This window comes from Rosa chinensis, chromosome 2, assembly GCF_002994745.2.
Source record: "Rosa chinensis cultivar Old Blush chromosome 2, RchiOBHm-V2, whole genome shotgun sequence".
Taxonomy (NCBI): domain Eukaryota; kingdom Viridiplantae; phylum Streptophyta; class Magnoliopsida; order Rosales; family Rosaceae; genus Rosa; species Rosa chinensis.
Window position 1 is genome coordinate 17,030,675 of NC_037089.1, and position 16,771 is coordinate 17,047,445.

At 37.9% G+C, this 16,771-nt stretch overlaps 1 protein-coding gene and 1 long non-coding RNA gene across 3 annotated transcripts; both read left to right on the forward strand.

Annotated features, from left to right (window-relative positions):
• Positions 1 to 203: 203 nt before the first annotated feature.
• On the forward strand, positions 204 to 2,042 carry LOC112186601. Of its 2 annotated transcripts, XR_002930831.2 has the most exons (5): positions 204 to 308; positions 412 to 483; positions 698 to 778; positions 861 to 994; positions 1,917 to 2,042. It is a non-coding gene; the product is annotated as an uncharacterized LOC112186601 (long non-coding RNA). The 2 variants fall into 2 exon arrangements; XR_005806126.1 differs by having other exon boundaries at positions 698 to 994.
• A 167-nt stretch (positions 2,043 to 2,209) lies between these two features.
• On the forward strand, positions 2,210 to 7,376 carry LOC112183977. Its single transcript, XM_040515632.1, has 6 exons — positions 2,210 to 2,249; positions 3,382 to 3,429; positions 3,820 to 3,898; positions 6,942 to 7,015; positions 7,109 to 7,164; positions 7,235 to 7,376. The coding sequence occupies exons 1-6, from the start codon at positions 2,238 to 2,240 to the stop codon at positions 7,281 to 7,283; spliced, it is 318 nt and encodes a 105-aa protein (XP_040371566.1). The 5' UTR covers positions 2,210 to 2,237; the 3' UTR covers positions 7,284 to 7,376.
• Positions 7,377 to 16,771: the final 9,395 nt, after the last annotated feature.

Consider the following 16,771-nt stretch of genomic DNA (forward strand, 5'->3'; position numbering starts at 1 on the left):
CAGAACTTGGTTTCTGTCTTTGTCCAAACTCATGTTCCGTAAGGGCCTGAGGATCCACGACAACCCTGCTCTCGAGCACGCCTCCAAGGCCTCCAATTTCCTCTACCCGGTCTTTGTCATCGATCCGCACTACATGAATCCCAACCTGAACGCACCCTCTCCCGGGTCCTCCAAGGCCGGCCTGAACCGAATCTGGTTCCTGCTTCAGAGTCTGGTGGATTTGGATTTGAACCTCAAGAAGCTTGGGTCCAGATTGTTGGTGCTTAAAAGGCGACCCCAGCGAGGTCATCGTTCGTTGCCTAAAGAAGGTTACTAACTCTATTTTTTTCTCAATCCCTAATATATTTTTCAATTTCAAGATTTTATTGAAATTTAGAGTTTGGGGTTTTGGTTTGTTGTTTGTTTGGGCAGTGGGATGTGAAAAAGCTTTGCTTTGAGTATGACATTGAACCATATTACCAAGCTCTAGATGTTAAAGTCAGGGTATGCAACATTACATTTTTCATTTTTGTGATTACAAGTGATATCATGTAAAGTTATATTATTGATTAACAAATTCACACACACACACACACACACACACACACACACTTAGTTTCAACATAACAGTAATACTTAAATTTGCATAGGATACTATTTAGGATGTGCTTTAGTTGTAGATATTTGAACAGCAAGAGGGTTCTATTTGTTTTGGCAGGATTTTACATTCGCGGCTGGGATTGAGGTTTTCAGTCCTGTAAGTCATACGCTGTTCAATCCAGGGGAGATTATACAGAATGTGAGGTTTTTGAACTAATTTGTTAAGTGATTTTATGATGGAGGGTTTTGTTATATGTGGGTTTGATTGATGGATAATTTAGTTGATGGCATAAAAGAATGGGGGAAGGCCACCTTTGAGTTATCAATCATTTGTAACTCTAAAGAGTGGGGAAAGCTCTGCAGTGCCTCGAACAAGACATAGTCGAGGTCCCAAAGGATCGTCAGAGAGAAAAAGGTGAATTTTTTGAAACTCTAAAACCCCTAGATTTCTTTTAATCTGAAGTTATGTTGTACCCTATTATGTGATTTTGTTATCGCCAATTGTCTCTCCTTTCCTCTCTTATGCTGATCGATTGTGTTGATCTTTCATTTAATTGGGTATTGTGCAAATTTGATTCTATTTGGGTAGATTTCATTTGGGTCTATTTAGGACTCAAGATCTAATTTTGATTCGGTTATCAAGATATATCAGATTATCAGGCTATAATAGTAAGGGGACTGCTTTAGTATTTTTCTTATTCTTTTCTTTGGCTTACCTTTTTCTGATTCATATCCCAGATTAATATTAAGAGAGTCGGTTTGGGTATGAGCTAACTAGTAGTGGCCAAGTAACAAATTGTGTTTAGCAAAGTATGTAATGTATGGCTTTTTCTTTTTTAATTTCTTTTCTTCTTTTTTTGGTGTTCTTTTGTCCTTGATGCTGCTCATGTCTAAGTTGCTATTGAAATTGGTTTGTAATTTTCATTGAAATGCAATAGTATTCTTCTAAAATGTATGCAATAAACTAATTTATTGATGAGAATTCCTAAGATTCCTTATGCTTTTACATGGTAACAGGTATTGCATGTAGCTATTCAGGAGTTAGGTATAAGCCCTGTCAAGATTGAAGTTAAAACCTTGATAAACATTGTTTAATTGGGTCAAATGTCTGAAGTCTGAACTTGGCTACCAAAACAATTGACAGCCTGAGTATTTTAACAAGATATAAACCATTAGTTGGGTCTGGGAAGCTTATTTTTGTTTGGGTGGATAGATGAGCTGATATTGGTTGCCTAAAGGTCTATGCCATTGTAGATAACCTGAATTAGATTAAAATTTTGAGCTCTGTCTATGATTGAGATTAACATTATCGTGTTAAACATATGTGCATTTGGCAGGATCCTCTAATGGTATTGACAGTGAAATGGGCTTTCAAGCTTGCTTATGGAAAACTGCCTGGAGAGATTCGGTTGGTCAGTTTATAGAAGCTAGCATTGCCACTCAATATAAGAAACCCATAACCCATAGGGTACAAATAGGTTATTAAGTTGGATTCCAGTCTACTACATTTATTACTTGGAATCCAACTTAATAACCTATTTGTACCAGTATTAATTACTTGGAATGGGTGCAAGGCGTTGTAGCTGCTAGCCAAGGATCAAACCAAAAAGTGGAATTGAAGGACAAGCCCAGAAGCAGATGTTTTACTTGCTTATGAGATGAATGGAGAGGTAAGTTGAATCCTACAGTTATTCCATTTGTTCAGCTTTGCTTATCAATCACATTTCTGTTTTATTGCATAAGTATTTGGTTATGTACTTGGTCCATTTTGTTCAGCGGGCCTTCTAATTTTTTACTTTGTCTCCTTTTCATTTCTGTCCAGTAGATCCTCTAGTGATCAATTTTTTGGCACATGGCATCAGGATATCAGTCTCACATTGGGTGTTGTTTTATATTCTCTTATCATGTGAAGACCCTAAACAGAGATCATGGGTATCCATTGTGTGTGGTTATACCTGCTGTTATTGGTGCCCGTTCTGTTAAATGGCTTGATTCTATTAATGTCATTGCAGAGGAATGTAAGGTTGGATTCTTCAGTCTATTATTCATAGTAATCTTTTATTATGAATAGTAGACTAAAGAATCCACAAGCCCAAAATGAAAATAGAAGTTCAACATTTGAAGTTCTATTGAGATCAATTAGAGAGATTAAATGCTTTCACTAGTGGAGTTATCATAAGCAACTAAGGGTTTAGAAAATTAGTCAGTCTAGGTAATTGAATTTTGTCAACAATATTCTTGCTGTGAGTTAGTCATTTCTTCTTGTTGTTTATCGTTGATCGAATTATAGCTTCACTTAGTGTGATTTTACTTTGTGATCTTTGGACTAAGGCACAATTATTCCAAACAAACATTAACATGAGTCATTGTATTTTAACATGAGTCATTTACGTGCACGCCATTTTCTCTTTTCTTTCCTTTTCTTTTTAGGGATGGGAGATCAAACTAGAACATGGGCATGGCCTGTGGCCCTTGCAATGGGCCATTCTTTGATTGGATATACCTAATTAAGTGAAATTGCATCCTTCCTGCTAGGTTGATTGAATACCTAAATAGTACTAGCCAAGACACATGGAACAACATACCTAAAAACCTTGCAGGGTTTCTTTATGCAAAAAGACTACAAAATGTTTGCACCTTCAGTAAACTGGGATAACATTAATTGGTCCACCAGAGGCCACAAATGGATTTTCCTGTCCAGCTGTGGAAAGCCAATCTTACCTTTTGCGGAATTGCCATGAATTTTCTCAATTACGTACAGTCTGTTCTATTTGGCTGACATAGGATATTGCTGATTGACAGTGTGTAATTTGTTCTTTAGAGGATGTGAATGCTGTAAAGCCTGGAAAGGTTAGTTCTATTTGCAAACTGCAATATTTTCCTTCTTTTTATGCAATTGAATATATCTATTGTTTACTTCACATTATGGCATGCACAAAGACCTGAATTGCTGCTGTTTTAGCTCCAAATTCCAATTCAACAAGTATCTTTCAGCATGCATGGTGAAGGTCAAAGCTCTCTAGTGTTTTTACCTTCTCGTAGCATAGAACTCTTATTTCGTGTGCGTGATTTGGCTGGTGCAAATCCCATAATATTAGTCATTACTAAGGTATTAAGCAGCCCATTGGTACTTATGTAACGTGACATTGGGTTGTGGAGGCCACTGTAAAGAAGCTTAAGTAAGATTTGTTTCCTTGGCCATGCTTTTACTTATGCATATAGTACTAATTTCATTGGCAGTGTTATGAGTGTTCATCTGACGAGTTCAAAGTCTTTGGTTGGAGTAGCTGGAGTTGCATAAGAGATTCAAAAGAAGAAGGTATTAACTTCTCAGTTTTATGAATGTGTGCATGTGTGAAATTTGTTAACCTGATTAAAGCCATTAATATCAGTTAGTTAATTATAGCCAACAGAATAAATAGGATTACATATTGTCATTTTGTACTTTTTGTTCAATGAAATGGAATATGAATTTCTGTCATTTACATGCTTCAAACTAAGTTCTTTAGCTGTTTTTTGGTTCAAGGGCGAGACGTGTATGTTATGGTGAGCTACTTGATGGGAATTCTGGAAGTTTACTTAGTACTGACTATGTAGTTTTGTCAAGTGAATTTAATACTTTATAGAACCTGTAGAATTTTTTACTTAATGCCCCTGCTTTTGATAGTGTTGATAGTTTGACCATTTTCTTCGACTTCTAATGAAGGTGCTGTAGTGTTGGCATGGATTGCTTTTGCTAATCTTTGATTTTAAACAACTCTTGGCTGGTCTTAGAATTGTGATTGACCTTTGGCTGGTCTTAGAATTGTGATTGTTGATTGGTTATAGATGATGAGTTTCATAATATTTTTCAATTTATGATATTGATTGTAGATGGTACTAGCTTTGGTGTGCAATTCACACTTTTTTTTTTTTTTTTTTTTTAATATTTTTTTTTTAAATGAAATATCTTCTTGTGACGGAAAAGTACCCCGTCGCAAATAGTTTAGCCATTGCGACGGCAACATTTTTCCGTCGCAAATACTTTTTGCAACGGAAATTTACCGTCGCAAATGGATTTTGTGATGCCACATATTGCAACGCTGACATTTCCGTTGCAAACATCTCAATTTGCTGTCGCGAAAAGTTTTTGCCGTCGCAAAATAGGCATAGCAAAAGCAATTGTTTTTACTAGTGGAAGTGGAGTTATGGAGGTGGAGCAGATGACAAGATTTTATCCACTGAGAAACAATGGAGCTACTGAAAACATGGTGGTGAAAATGAAATTGTTACTAGCAGAACTTTTTTTGGCCATGGCTTGAGGGAAGGCCTTGTGAATAATATCAAGGAAAAAGATATAATTTCTGACTGCAAGATCAAGGCTGATATTGCACCTTGGCGTGGGTGGGAGCTACACTCTACTTTGATAGAAGCTTATGAGTACAAGTGGCTCATCATCTTTCTTTTGTCATCTCATTAAGGGGATATGGTCTTGGCTCTGGAATTTCTCTTTTGATTAGGGTGAAGTTGGTTTTCTACTTGGTTCATGAGTCTTCAAGATTTCTTTCAAGCAAGTAGTAGCTCTGAAGCTGATGTCACTCCAAGATTAGTATTTTCTGATCAAAAGAGGCATGCTATGTTCTGAGTATTTACTGCCCTTGATTTTGGAGTTAATTAGCCGTCCTTGTTTTGAAGAAGAGGCACAAGTTCCATCATTTGGTTATGGAGTTTTACTTTTCACATTTGCTCCAATCATATGCTTGTGTTGAGAGAAAATTGCACACAGTGAGCGTAAATGTCACCCAACATAATTTCACTCGTATTCATTTAGTGAATAGAGTTTTTATTATTTTGGGTTCGACCCATTCAAGACAGAATGTGTCTCTTAATTACAATCCCTTATTACAGGGAAACACCTTTTGATTCCATTTATGAAGAAACCAGTTGATGAGATGTGTATTTGTTTGTTTTTGCGGCTGCACCCGGACATTTGAATGGGTTGCCTACGTACCCTTGGAGAGGGATCAAGCCACTCGTAGTTCAAGAGTTCCAATGAGTGGATGACTCATTGGAGGGCTTTGATTTTTGGGATTAGAGTAGTGTTTAGGTGAATTTGGTTGAAGTGAACCAGGGATTCGATTTTGTGTTTAGGACGCGGTTGCATCTAGATGAATTTGGTTCTAGGTTGCCTACATACCCTTTGCGGGATCAAACCACATGTAGTTCCGGCATTTGAGATTTAAATGGGTAGATGACCCATTTATTTTGAATTTGTGTTTGGGAAAGTGTTTAAAGTCCTTGCATTTGGCTTGGACTTTATTTGTGTGATTTGGGAATGGATTTGATTTTTCTGGTGTTGGGAGAATTTGACTGGAGTCAGTGATTCATTTGGGACTGGCTGAATTTGACTGGTGGAGTCAGGGATTCTGTTTGGAGTTGCGGTTGCATCTAGTGGGTCGCTAGACTGCCTACATACCCTGTAAAGGGATCAAACCACTGTAGTTCATCAAAATTTGTATTTCTGGTTTTGTACCGAGTAAACAACAGATCTTTTTTGTCTGTCGAACATTTTGGGTGGACACCTCAATTTTGGTGAAGTCTTCCATAATTTTGATTCAGGTAGCTGCCTTGTCGAGCTCTGCAATTGGGCCTTGAGACTTAAGAATGGGCCTTGCTCTGCTTTATTTTATGCTCTGAAGTTGGCTGCAGGTAATTTGATGAAGTCCGGAACTCTAAAAAGGAATGTGTAGCATCATCGATTCTTTTTGGCTTATATCTCTCCCTTACAAACTCAGTCCCCGATGTCATCTGATAACATCCTCTAAATATTTTGAAAGAATTGGTAAGCTTCTTTTAGAGAATAGCCTTGTACGTGATGATCATCAGGTTGAGTTCTTGCTGCCATGTATGTCTTGAGATTATTTTGTCAAGAGCAATTGATTGGGCTTGGTCATACTTGTCTGCGTCACCACCATTTTAACAAGAGTAGAAAAGTCAAGGAATTTCACTGTTGGTCTCCTTTCTTTCCATTGATATTTGTCTCTTTGCCGCCAAAGATTTTGTTAACCATGATTACTTATTTCAGGTGTGTAGACATCAATTCAAACCATATATATATTAAGCATTAAGGTAGTCTGGTAGTGTTGTACCATGCCTTGAATGTTGATTTTGCATGATTTCCTTTTGATTGAGAAGGAGCCATGTAGCTAGGCATACTTTGACAATTACACTTTCAATTATGTTTTGCAGCTTCTGTTCTTGTGTGCATGTCTTGAACAACGACATGAAACCAAAGCAAATGCTTTATTTTTTTCCTTTCTTTGCTTTGATTATAATGTTGCCTTGCATACACCATCCAAACCGTTGCTCCACAACTACTGAAGCTTTGACATATCTTTTGGGATCGATCGAGCTTTTTCCATCCTTCGTGCCAACTGGTCTACTTCATTCGCAAAAGGTTGTGAGCATTGATATTAATTGCCTCCACCGCTCAAGCACTTCTGCGGCCATTTGGGTTTGATGATGACCATGGGTGCTTTATTTTGTGCAGGTGCCAAGGAACTCACATCCTTGCTCCATTTTGTTGTTGTCGCGTAATGATCGAAGGTGAGCCGAGTCAAATACTTCTTTGGTGACGACCGAGCTGTGGCTTTAATTAATTACTGTGTTCCTTCAGCTTTTCGTGGCTTCGTCGATCACTGCCTATGCTTGGCTTTCATCGGTGATCAGGTTGCTTGTGGGATTCATGTGTTTTGACGCAGCAATTATTCTCCTGGAGAGCACCATCATTTGTTGACGCAGCAGTCTTTCACCAGGAGAGCACCATCATGGTCACTTTGCTTTCGCCACCTATACGCAGGACGCACCGCTATATAGGCATCGAGAAACAAAGTGAGGCAGGAATGGCGTTGTGGTTGACGCAGCAGTTCTTCGCCAGGAGTGTATTATCATGGTCACTTTGCTTTCGCCACCTATACGCAGGACGCACCGCAGTATAGGCATCGGGAAGCAAAGTGAGGCAAGAATGGCATTGTGGTTTTGATTTGTGCCAGAGAGACTATTGTGGGCAGCAGCTCGACTTCTCCGTGATTGCTGATGTGGTAATCACCTTGGTCACCAGCAGGAGATTATGAGGATGAGAGCAACACAGACACTCCAGGGAGATTTTTGGCCATGCTTCATGGATCTTATCACTTGACAATGTCTGCACCATGAAAGGAAAAGTTCAGTACTTCAGGTGATAATCATAATTATATACCTGTGACTTATGGAGCTTCTTGTACTGAAACGTGGTTCTCTGTATGTGGCTTCTTTTGGATAGCTTTAAGAATGGAATGCTGTAGGACTCCGGTGTTGAGTGAACTCTCTCCTTTCTGCTCTCCTCTCTCTTGAGTGCCTCAATGTTGCAGAGCTTTCACCTATTTTTCCTTTGCTCTCCAGTCTTTTTTTCTCTCTTTTGGTGTTCCTCGTTTGTTGCTTCTGCCCCGCCTCTCTGCTTTTTCTCCGCTGCCCCCTTTTGCTCTTGAAGTCGAGCCTTTTTATAGGTAGCTAGGAACCCAAATGGTTGGCTGAAGATAAGGATAACTTGCAATTTGAATTCAAAATTTGTCACTCTGAAGATGATCACAGCAGCAACAAAACTCCAATTTTCACGTTTGAAGCTTGAACCAGTAGTTTCTTTGTTTATTCAAACTTTGGATAGGTGCAAATATCTTTCACCTTGACTCAGTCTCCAGTTTGAAAGTGCTGACTGTTTTTTTCTTCTTTCATTGACCAACTCATGAATACTTGTTGATAAGTTTGCAAGTTCAAAAGAATTTATAGTCAAAGCTAAACTGAATTTCTTGTTGGCTCACAGAGTCCAAATAATCAATCACACCAAGAGGTGTAATTTTGTTTGAACTACCTCCATATTTATCTCGTTTTGCTTTGAACTCCTTTGATCAATCAATGAAATCTTTTTGCTGATCTGGTGGCCAAATGAATTTGTATATATTTTTTTTCGTTTGGACTCCAAACTTTTATTGAAACCACAACCACTTGTGGGAATTCATCGAAAATTTTTGGTCTCAACAGCTTGTACCCAAGCCTATGGTTGAGGGGGGATGTTAAGAGTATATTAGGGTATTTTGGTAACTTTGGTAGTAGAACAGCAGATATATAAGTCCATGTAAAACTGTAATTTGTAACAAACTCAGTAACAATGTAGTCCTCTTTGTTTTCACGTTTTCTCCCTCTCTCCCTTTCTCTCATCTTCTTCTTCCTTCGTCTCTGATTCATAGCTCAGCTTTCACCATGAACTTGATATAAATGAGGAGAATCTGAAATACTAAATCGTTTAAGATATAACTACATCAAGAAAGCGGTTCTAACAAAATAAAGTCATCAAACAAGAGTGCTCGATAAAAATTAGGAGGAGCAACTGAAATACTAAATCGATCGAATCCAAATGTAACAAACTAAGCTACAGAGCTGATGAGTTTCGCCAACATGATATAAATGATGTGCACACCACATTATTTGCCAGAATCGTTGTAAAAGCTAGAGTTTGAGATGCTTTAGTAAAAGATTCGCATCTATTGATTTAGGAGTCTCAGCAACATATAGCACAATCTATCTCCATGCACGTTAAAGTAATTAAAGTATTACGGTGACAGGCCAAACTTTTATAAATTGTTATTAGTTTATTTCACAATATGACCGGTTTATTCTGGAAGAGGAAAAATAAAACATAAACCTAGTGAATATACAGCTAAGAATTCGGTCTATCTAAGATCAATCTCTCTATAAACAAACAAAACTGAACTTAGTAACACACGGAGGGTGTACATAAACAGGCACAATATATAAAACATAAGAAAATCCGTGAGTTCTCACCTTCTGGAGATCAGAAGAAGAAATGGTCACCTGCGCGACATTCCGGACAGTGCTGGATCTGCAGGCGTTGCCCGAAGGGTGCATAGCCAACGTCATCTCATTCACAACACCTGGAGATGCGTGCAGGCTATCCTCGGTGTCCAAGATTTTCAGGTCGGCCGCAGAATGTGACGTGGTCTGGGACAAGTTTCTTCCCCCTGATATACACACGATCATATCCTGTTCTGTGTCTTCCTCTTCCGGCTTTTGGATCAAATCCAAGAAGGAGCTTTACCTTCATCTCTGCGACAATCCAATTAGCACGGGAAAGATAGTAAGTTCACGACACCTGCATGTTATTTTAGGGTACTCGATCAGGAATCCTGCCTCAAATTCTTAGGGTCTTAGTTCTAGGCTTCTTAATTACTTTTCTAATGATTGTCATTGACATCATGAAGAGCTTTAATTCACTGGACAAGTGGAGCGGAAAAAAATGCTATATGATATCTGCAAGGGCCCTCCAGATACTTGGGTCTGGTAGTCCTCAATTTTGGAGATGGATTTCTCTGCCCGACTCCAGGTCTGTAAATAATTGAATTTGTTCATCCCAAGATTTCTCTGCAACTTCGCTAATTGAAGGTTTCAATATAATTAATTACCCATGCATAATGTGTTATATTAGCTAGAAGTGGAGAAGAAAGTAATGTTCTAGAATCGTTGCTATATATGTATGTGTTTCTTGTTTATTACTATTTATATATACTTGTTCCTCATCATGATTACTGTTATGAGAGAAATTTAAATGTTCAAAGATCACTTAGTACATATTATTTTGTTCAGTCATGATTGAAAGAATCTATCCTCTTCAATAATATATAGATGTAGTTTAAGATTTCTTATTAATTGATTAAGAAAAATGAAGGTAAAAGTGTGAAACTAAACAGATTTGAGGAGGTAGCTGAGCTTCTCGATTTTTTGTGGCTTGAAAAGTTGTAATCACTGGGAAAATTGCTACATGGATTCTGTCGCCATCATCCCTATATAAAGCTTATCTTGTCTTCCAGTTAACTGAGCGAGCTTATGGATTTAGAAGCCAACCTGTGAAGGTCAAAGTTAAAAAGTCTTATAAGGTAATTCTAAGGGCGGTGTATTGTATTTAGATGTGTGTAGACTTTTTTTAAATGACAGACTTTTTGAAAAGTCCACAGAGTCTTTAAAAAGTTGATAGACTGCTATGGATTTCTTAAAACCATTGATTTTAGTAATAGACTTTTATTAATTCATGAAAATCTATATACTTTATTATAAATGACTTCTACAGATTTCCTAACATATACAAAATATAAAAACAAAAAACAAAAAAACAAAACAAATGCAGCCAAAACACAAAACAAGATAATAACTCGTTGTCTCTTCAATGCTCAAGTATCTCCTAATAGAAATTTACTCAAATGAATGATCGTTAGTCTGTCTAACGAGTTTGTTTTCATTCATAATCTTCCAACAACATAAATATGCAATATAGATCACTTGATGTTTATGGTTAATTATTCTCATCAATTTTGTTTTCGCCGATTAACATATATTGTAGCAAATATTGGTCAATGTGTTGATCTATAATCAATCAATTGAAATTCAATTGTTCAACATTTCTTTGAACCATAATATAAATTCAAATTAATGAGAATAATTAATTAATAAGATAAAATTTATTTGCATGCCATAGCAACACTATTCAAGGTCTTAGGGATAGACCACAATATTTGGGTTTTAGGGTTTCATAAATCTTTTTTATTGTTATTAGGGTTTGAAGTATCACAATTGAAAAAAAAAAAAAAAACAAAACAAAACAAAAATCACATTCAAGAACTACAATGAACATGTTGGGTATCAAAAAACGTTGATATCATAAAAAATTAGAGAAAAACAAAAAATTAAGAAAGAGAGACGATGAATGACCAACTTCTTCATGCGTAAAGAGAAGAACTTTGATAGACTTTTTTTTTAAGAGAAAACTTTGATAGACTTTTTCAAATCTTTGGTCTGGAGGCTTGAAAATTATTGGAGTTTGGTATGTATAATTAACACTACAAAGTCCATGATTTTCTAATTCCATAAGTATGAATGATATTTTGAATACCTCTGTACTTTTATTCATTTTTAAAAGTTCTAATTGAATACTCCTAGATTTTGGTGGAATTCATGAAGTTTTTAAAAATCCTGATTGAATACCTCAAGACATGAAATAAAAGTCTATATTAAATACACCTAGACTTTTAAATTCCATAAATTTCTTTAAAAGTTCCACTAATTCCATATGCAATACACCCCCTAAGTGAATCTTTTTGAAGGTTTATAACTTTATATAGTACGTACAACGGCAAAGGCATACAATTCGGAAAGTGGTTAAGTCTAGTTACACTAATTCCTGCAGTTGAATCCAACAACAGTGGGAGTAGAAGCCAATGAGCAGCTTGTGGTTTTGGAAAAAGATATTGTACTGGCATCGCATCTTAGGAATGCATGCATCGCATTCCCAAGAAATTGATGAAGCTCCATATCCGAGGGAAAGAGCGGATGGCTGGTTAGAGATTGAACTGGGTGAATTCTCTTATGAAAGAGATGAGGTCATGAGGAGTTGCTGAAGATGTCTTGTAAGGAGAATAGTTGTGGTGGCTTCAAGGGTGGTCTCATTGTTCAAGGGATTGAGATCAGACCCTATTTTGGAGAAAGGCCGGATCCAAGGCAAAAATGGCAGTCTTTTTGGGCCAGAATATGGAACGGGGCCCAATCTTACTTTTATTGGATCAAATATTCTTTTGGTCTGATGTTCTTGTTAGTAGTTTTACAAGAGCTTTTGCAATTTGCGTTCCTGTCGGTATTCTCAACCGAAAATTCAACAAATTGTTATATTGATATTTTATATTACATGATACTATTTTAATTATTGGTGTCATTTTACTTAAGCTTTAATTAGTAATTTATTATAATAAATACAAAATTCATAATTTATTCCCAGGGTATAAAAGAACAATAAAAATTCAAAAACTACAAAGCTAAAACTACACTACATGCCCTAACTAGCGCAAACTGATACAACAATCACCCCACCGACTGAAACTCTCTCTCTCCATAGAAAACCCCCGAAAGAAGGTTTCCTCTTTCCTCCCCTTCTCTTGCCAGATCTTGATCAATGTTTTGATCAGGATTCTTGGCTTGAGATTGGGGGAGGCTTTCCCTTCCGTTTTTCCTTTTGCTTCTGTTAGTTTCGGTTTTCTTTTTGGTTTTCCCTCTCTCGTTTTCTCCATGCCCACCGTGTTGGGTGGTTTTGCTCGGAGCTCGTCTCCGTTTTGGATCTGTTCGATATTTCTTGGTTTCGATCTTCCACTTTTCAGTTTCATCGGTACTCACCCTTTTCATTCCACTGTTATTGTCTTCTGCTGTGGTTGGTTTAAGTGGGGTTTGCCCACTAGTGCTCTTGGTGAAGCAACAAGGGTTTGTGTATCTTCAGATGCCAATCTCTTAGATCTCATCTGTTCTTTTCATCCGGTTTACCCAGACTCCTTTCATCCGGTTTATCCGGTTGTTGTTCCTCTGGTTTCTTGGCAGAAGAATTTCGGTGTGGTGACGATGATGATTTCGGTGATTTCTGGATCTCTGGAGGCTGGTAACCCTGAATTCGATATGGGTCTTCCCGATCTTTTGTGTTGGAAGATTCCTGCTGCTGTTTCCCTCGCCGTGGAGTAGTGGTGGTGCTTCTTGCCGATCTGATTGCTGCTGGTGGTGTGGTGGTCCGACTTTGGGCCGATCTCTGTTCTTGTTTCTTTTATGTTGGGCTTTTGGGCCTGTGTATCCATGCTAGGAGGGTTGGCCTCCTATGTACTCGTACTGTTTACTAAATGAAAGTTCTGTTGACAAAAAAAAAAAAAAAAACTAGCGCAAACTGGACCAATAAATTTCTAAAAAATAAAATATAAAATATAAAATAAACTTCTCCAAGATGATTTCCACCAAAAGCTCTTAACTATCGCACTCGATTTTTGGCACAAATTTCTTGTTCTTGTTTTTCTTACCAAATTTTTTCACTCTTAAATCATGATTTTCAAATACTTTTTTAATTGACAGAACTCAAATATCATAACATAGATTTTTTAAGGGTATTTGTCCATTTCACTACCAAATTCTTTCTGTCTCCATTTCACTACCAAAAAAAAAAAACAAAGGAAGGATGACATTTTTTTTCTTTTTCCGTCGAACCTGTTCGGAATCCGAACGACCCAAAAAGAAGCCAAAACTTAATAATTCCATAGAGCAACAACTTTAATATTAGCAACAGTTCTTATAGATTAGATGCTCCATGCAAGCACACACTTTTTTTTTTTTGGCTAAATATATACCGTTAAAAGAAAAAAGGAAGAAAATTCATGGTAGGATGGAAAAGTCTATGACCGCTAGACCTATACTTCTCAAGCAAAAGGATGAACAATCAAGAATCAAAATTACGGTCTAGCATCTCTGACATGCAATCATGCTACAAGTTTATCGAACCTATTGAATGGTAAAAGGTGCAAGTGTGTTCAATTGTCAGATTTTAAGAATGCTTCTTCTATCGAGACAAGTCTAAATGTATGCAGCTCCAAAACAAAAAAAGAGCATCGCACATAATGAAACCAAAAAAAAAAAACAAACGTCCGCTCACTGCTCTACAACTCGGACCGAAATGTGGATTTGGATTTGAGCCTCCAGAAGCTTGGGTCCAGATTGTTGGTGCTTAAAGGCGACCCGAGCAATGTCAATATTCACCGGTATCGAAGATGACAGGTGAGAGAGAGAAAGTACAAACGTGGAACATGACGCCGGCGATGCCGAAGATGATGACGACGATGTTGGTGCTGGAGAAGACGGGGAAGAGGGTCGACGGAGGGATGAGTGCAGGGAAGAAGGTCGGGATCGGACTCAGAGTTTTTGTAATTAAGATCCTCCTCCTCGTCGACGACGTCCTTGCACAGAGAGAGAGAGAGAGAGAGAGAGAGAGAGAGAGAGAGGAATCCTCGTCCTTGCAGAGAGAGAGTGATCGTCGTCGACGGAGTCCTTGCAGAGAAAGAGATCGGTGATGAGAGAGAGTCGTCCACGTCTTCCTTGTAGAGAGAGATCGCCGGATCGGTGATGAGAGAGAGACTCGTCGAACTTGCAGAGATGTGAGAGAGAGAGAGACGGCGAGAGAGATAAAGTGGCCGAGATGTAATTATTAATTTTTTAGAGCCCTAAATCATCATTTAACTATTAAATTGGGTTAGTGGGAACAAAATTTTCTTGGTGGTGTAAGTGGGCTAATTTTAACATATTTTGGTGCTATGGGTCAAGAATCCATTTTTAAATTTTTTTTTTTGATAATCGAGCCAATAGGGCGAATATATATTCATCACAAGCCAGAATAGGCCATTACATACAATTCCGTTGCCATCTATAGACAGACAAGAAGATAGTGGTAATACCCACAATGGTACATAGAAAATAGACCCACTCATTGTACAATCAATACGTAGACATAGCGAGAATCCCCCTTTGGTACTACGCCGGAAGCGCTAGAAAGATCCGGCCCTTCCAACCTAACTCTGTAACCAATAAACCTAGCTGCTTAGAGACCTCAATTGGTGTACACCTAGATTCATTGAGAATTAAGTCAACAAGACCAGACCAAATGCAAAAACTAAATGCACGGAAGTGCCTAAACTGTCCCTGAAAAATAGGGACTTATTGAAAGTAATAAAATTACTATCCTAGATAATGCACTAGGGCCAAAACCCTAGTCCAAAACTCAAAGCCCAAATAGGGCAGCCAACAAAGAAAGTCCACCCAAGCCCATACGACAAGTTTGGTCCAGTTCACCCCAAACCAGCTGCTTCCCCGTCGTTCGCAACAGTCCAACAAAACTCCATCCGCTGCACGCAGCCACGATCTGCACCGCCTCGATCCGCACAACAACGATCTCACCGCCTGTAAACCACACCGCCACGGGCCATGTCATAGCAACCCACGCCACCATAGAGAAAGCCAAACCCGATCCAGGTCGCCCGCCTCACACCGCCATTGAGTCAGCCCCATGGCGCTGTCGACCAAGCAAAACCCGTCATCAGAGCTAAATCGCCGCCCCTGTTCGAACGACCACAGCCACGCACAATCCCAGCCAAACCTCCGACAAAACCCGAGCAAACCCCATCTGATGGAACCCTCATGAGCCATAATCATCAATACCCGTCCGGCAGCAGACCCATGACAACAGCGAGGCCAGAGGCTAGCCAGGAGTCCCAGTGCCGCCGGACGAGCACGAAATCTAGGATAGGAAAAAACCGGCCTTTAGGGTTCTCGAGGACAGAGAGAGAGAGAGAGAGAGAGAGAGAGAGAGAGAGAGAGAGAGAGAGAGAGAGAATAGGTTTTTATCACTAGCTTTTTAGTTTTTAAGAACCCATTTTTTAATGATATTTCAAAGTTAGAAGAAACAATAAAATTCATAAAAAGAAAGTCTGTGGTTTCAATGTTCCGTCAGTTGAAACACATCTTAAAATCATGCTCTACAAATGGGGAGATTATGATAAAAGAGAATTTCAAGAAAAAATAGTGTTAACAAGGTTTAATATGTTTCAACATGTTATTGTATTCCATAGGTGGAGGTGCAATGTGATCAAAACATGAAAAACCTTGTTAACACTATTTTTTCTTGAAATTCTCCTTTACCATAAGCTCATCACTGTAGAGCACGATTTAAAATGTATGTGTTCCAATTGACAAAACATTGAAACCTTGAATAATTTTTTTTAATGAATTTTATTATTTACTAACTTTGCAAAATCTTAAAACAAAAATTACATTGTGAGTTTTGAATTTCGTTAGTTTCATAAGCATTTAAAAATCATTATTTTATGGTGAAAAGAATTAGTAAGAAAATGAGAACATGCGATTTTGACCCAAAATCGTGTACTATAGATCATCTTGGTAAAGGTTTTTTTTTTTTCCTCTCTCTTCTCCATTGGTCAAGTTTCCACTCAGTTAGTTCATAAATCGTAGTTAACTTACAGTTTTTAAATTTTTATATTTCTTTTGATGTTGAAAAAAGACAATCATTTTTATAAAAAGGGAAAATTGATCAAACAGTGTCCCACCTTTTTGTCATTCTAAACTTTCGTACCTCAGCTTCCAAAACTATCATATTGGTATATGAAGTTCTCACCCCGACCCAATTTCAGTATCTGGAGTAGTTAGCTCCGTTACGGTGCGTGCCACGTGGCATATTCCTTCATGTTTTAATTTTTTTTCAAGCATCTTTTTCTATTTTTTTTCTTTTTCCCTGCTTTCTTCT

Coding starts and splice junctions, on each gene's coding strand:
- LOC112183977 (XM_040515632.1), top strand. Junction 3,430..3,819: donor ATGCTGTAAAGCCTGGAAAG/GTTAGTTCTATT, acceptor TTTCATTGGCAG/TGTTATGAGTGTTCATCTGA. Junction 7,016..7,108: donor GTCTACTTCATTCGCAAAAG/GTTGTGAGCATT, acceptor TATTTTGTGCAG/GTGCCAAGGAACTCACATCC.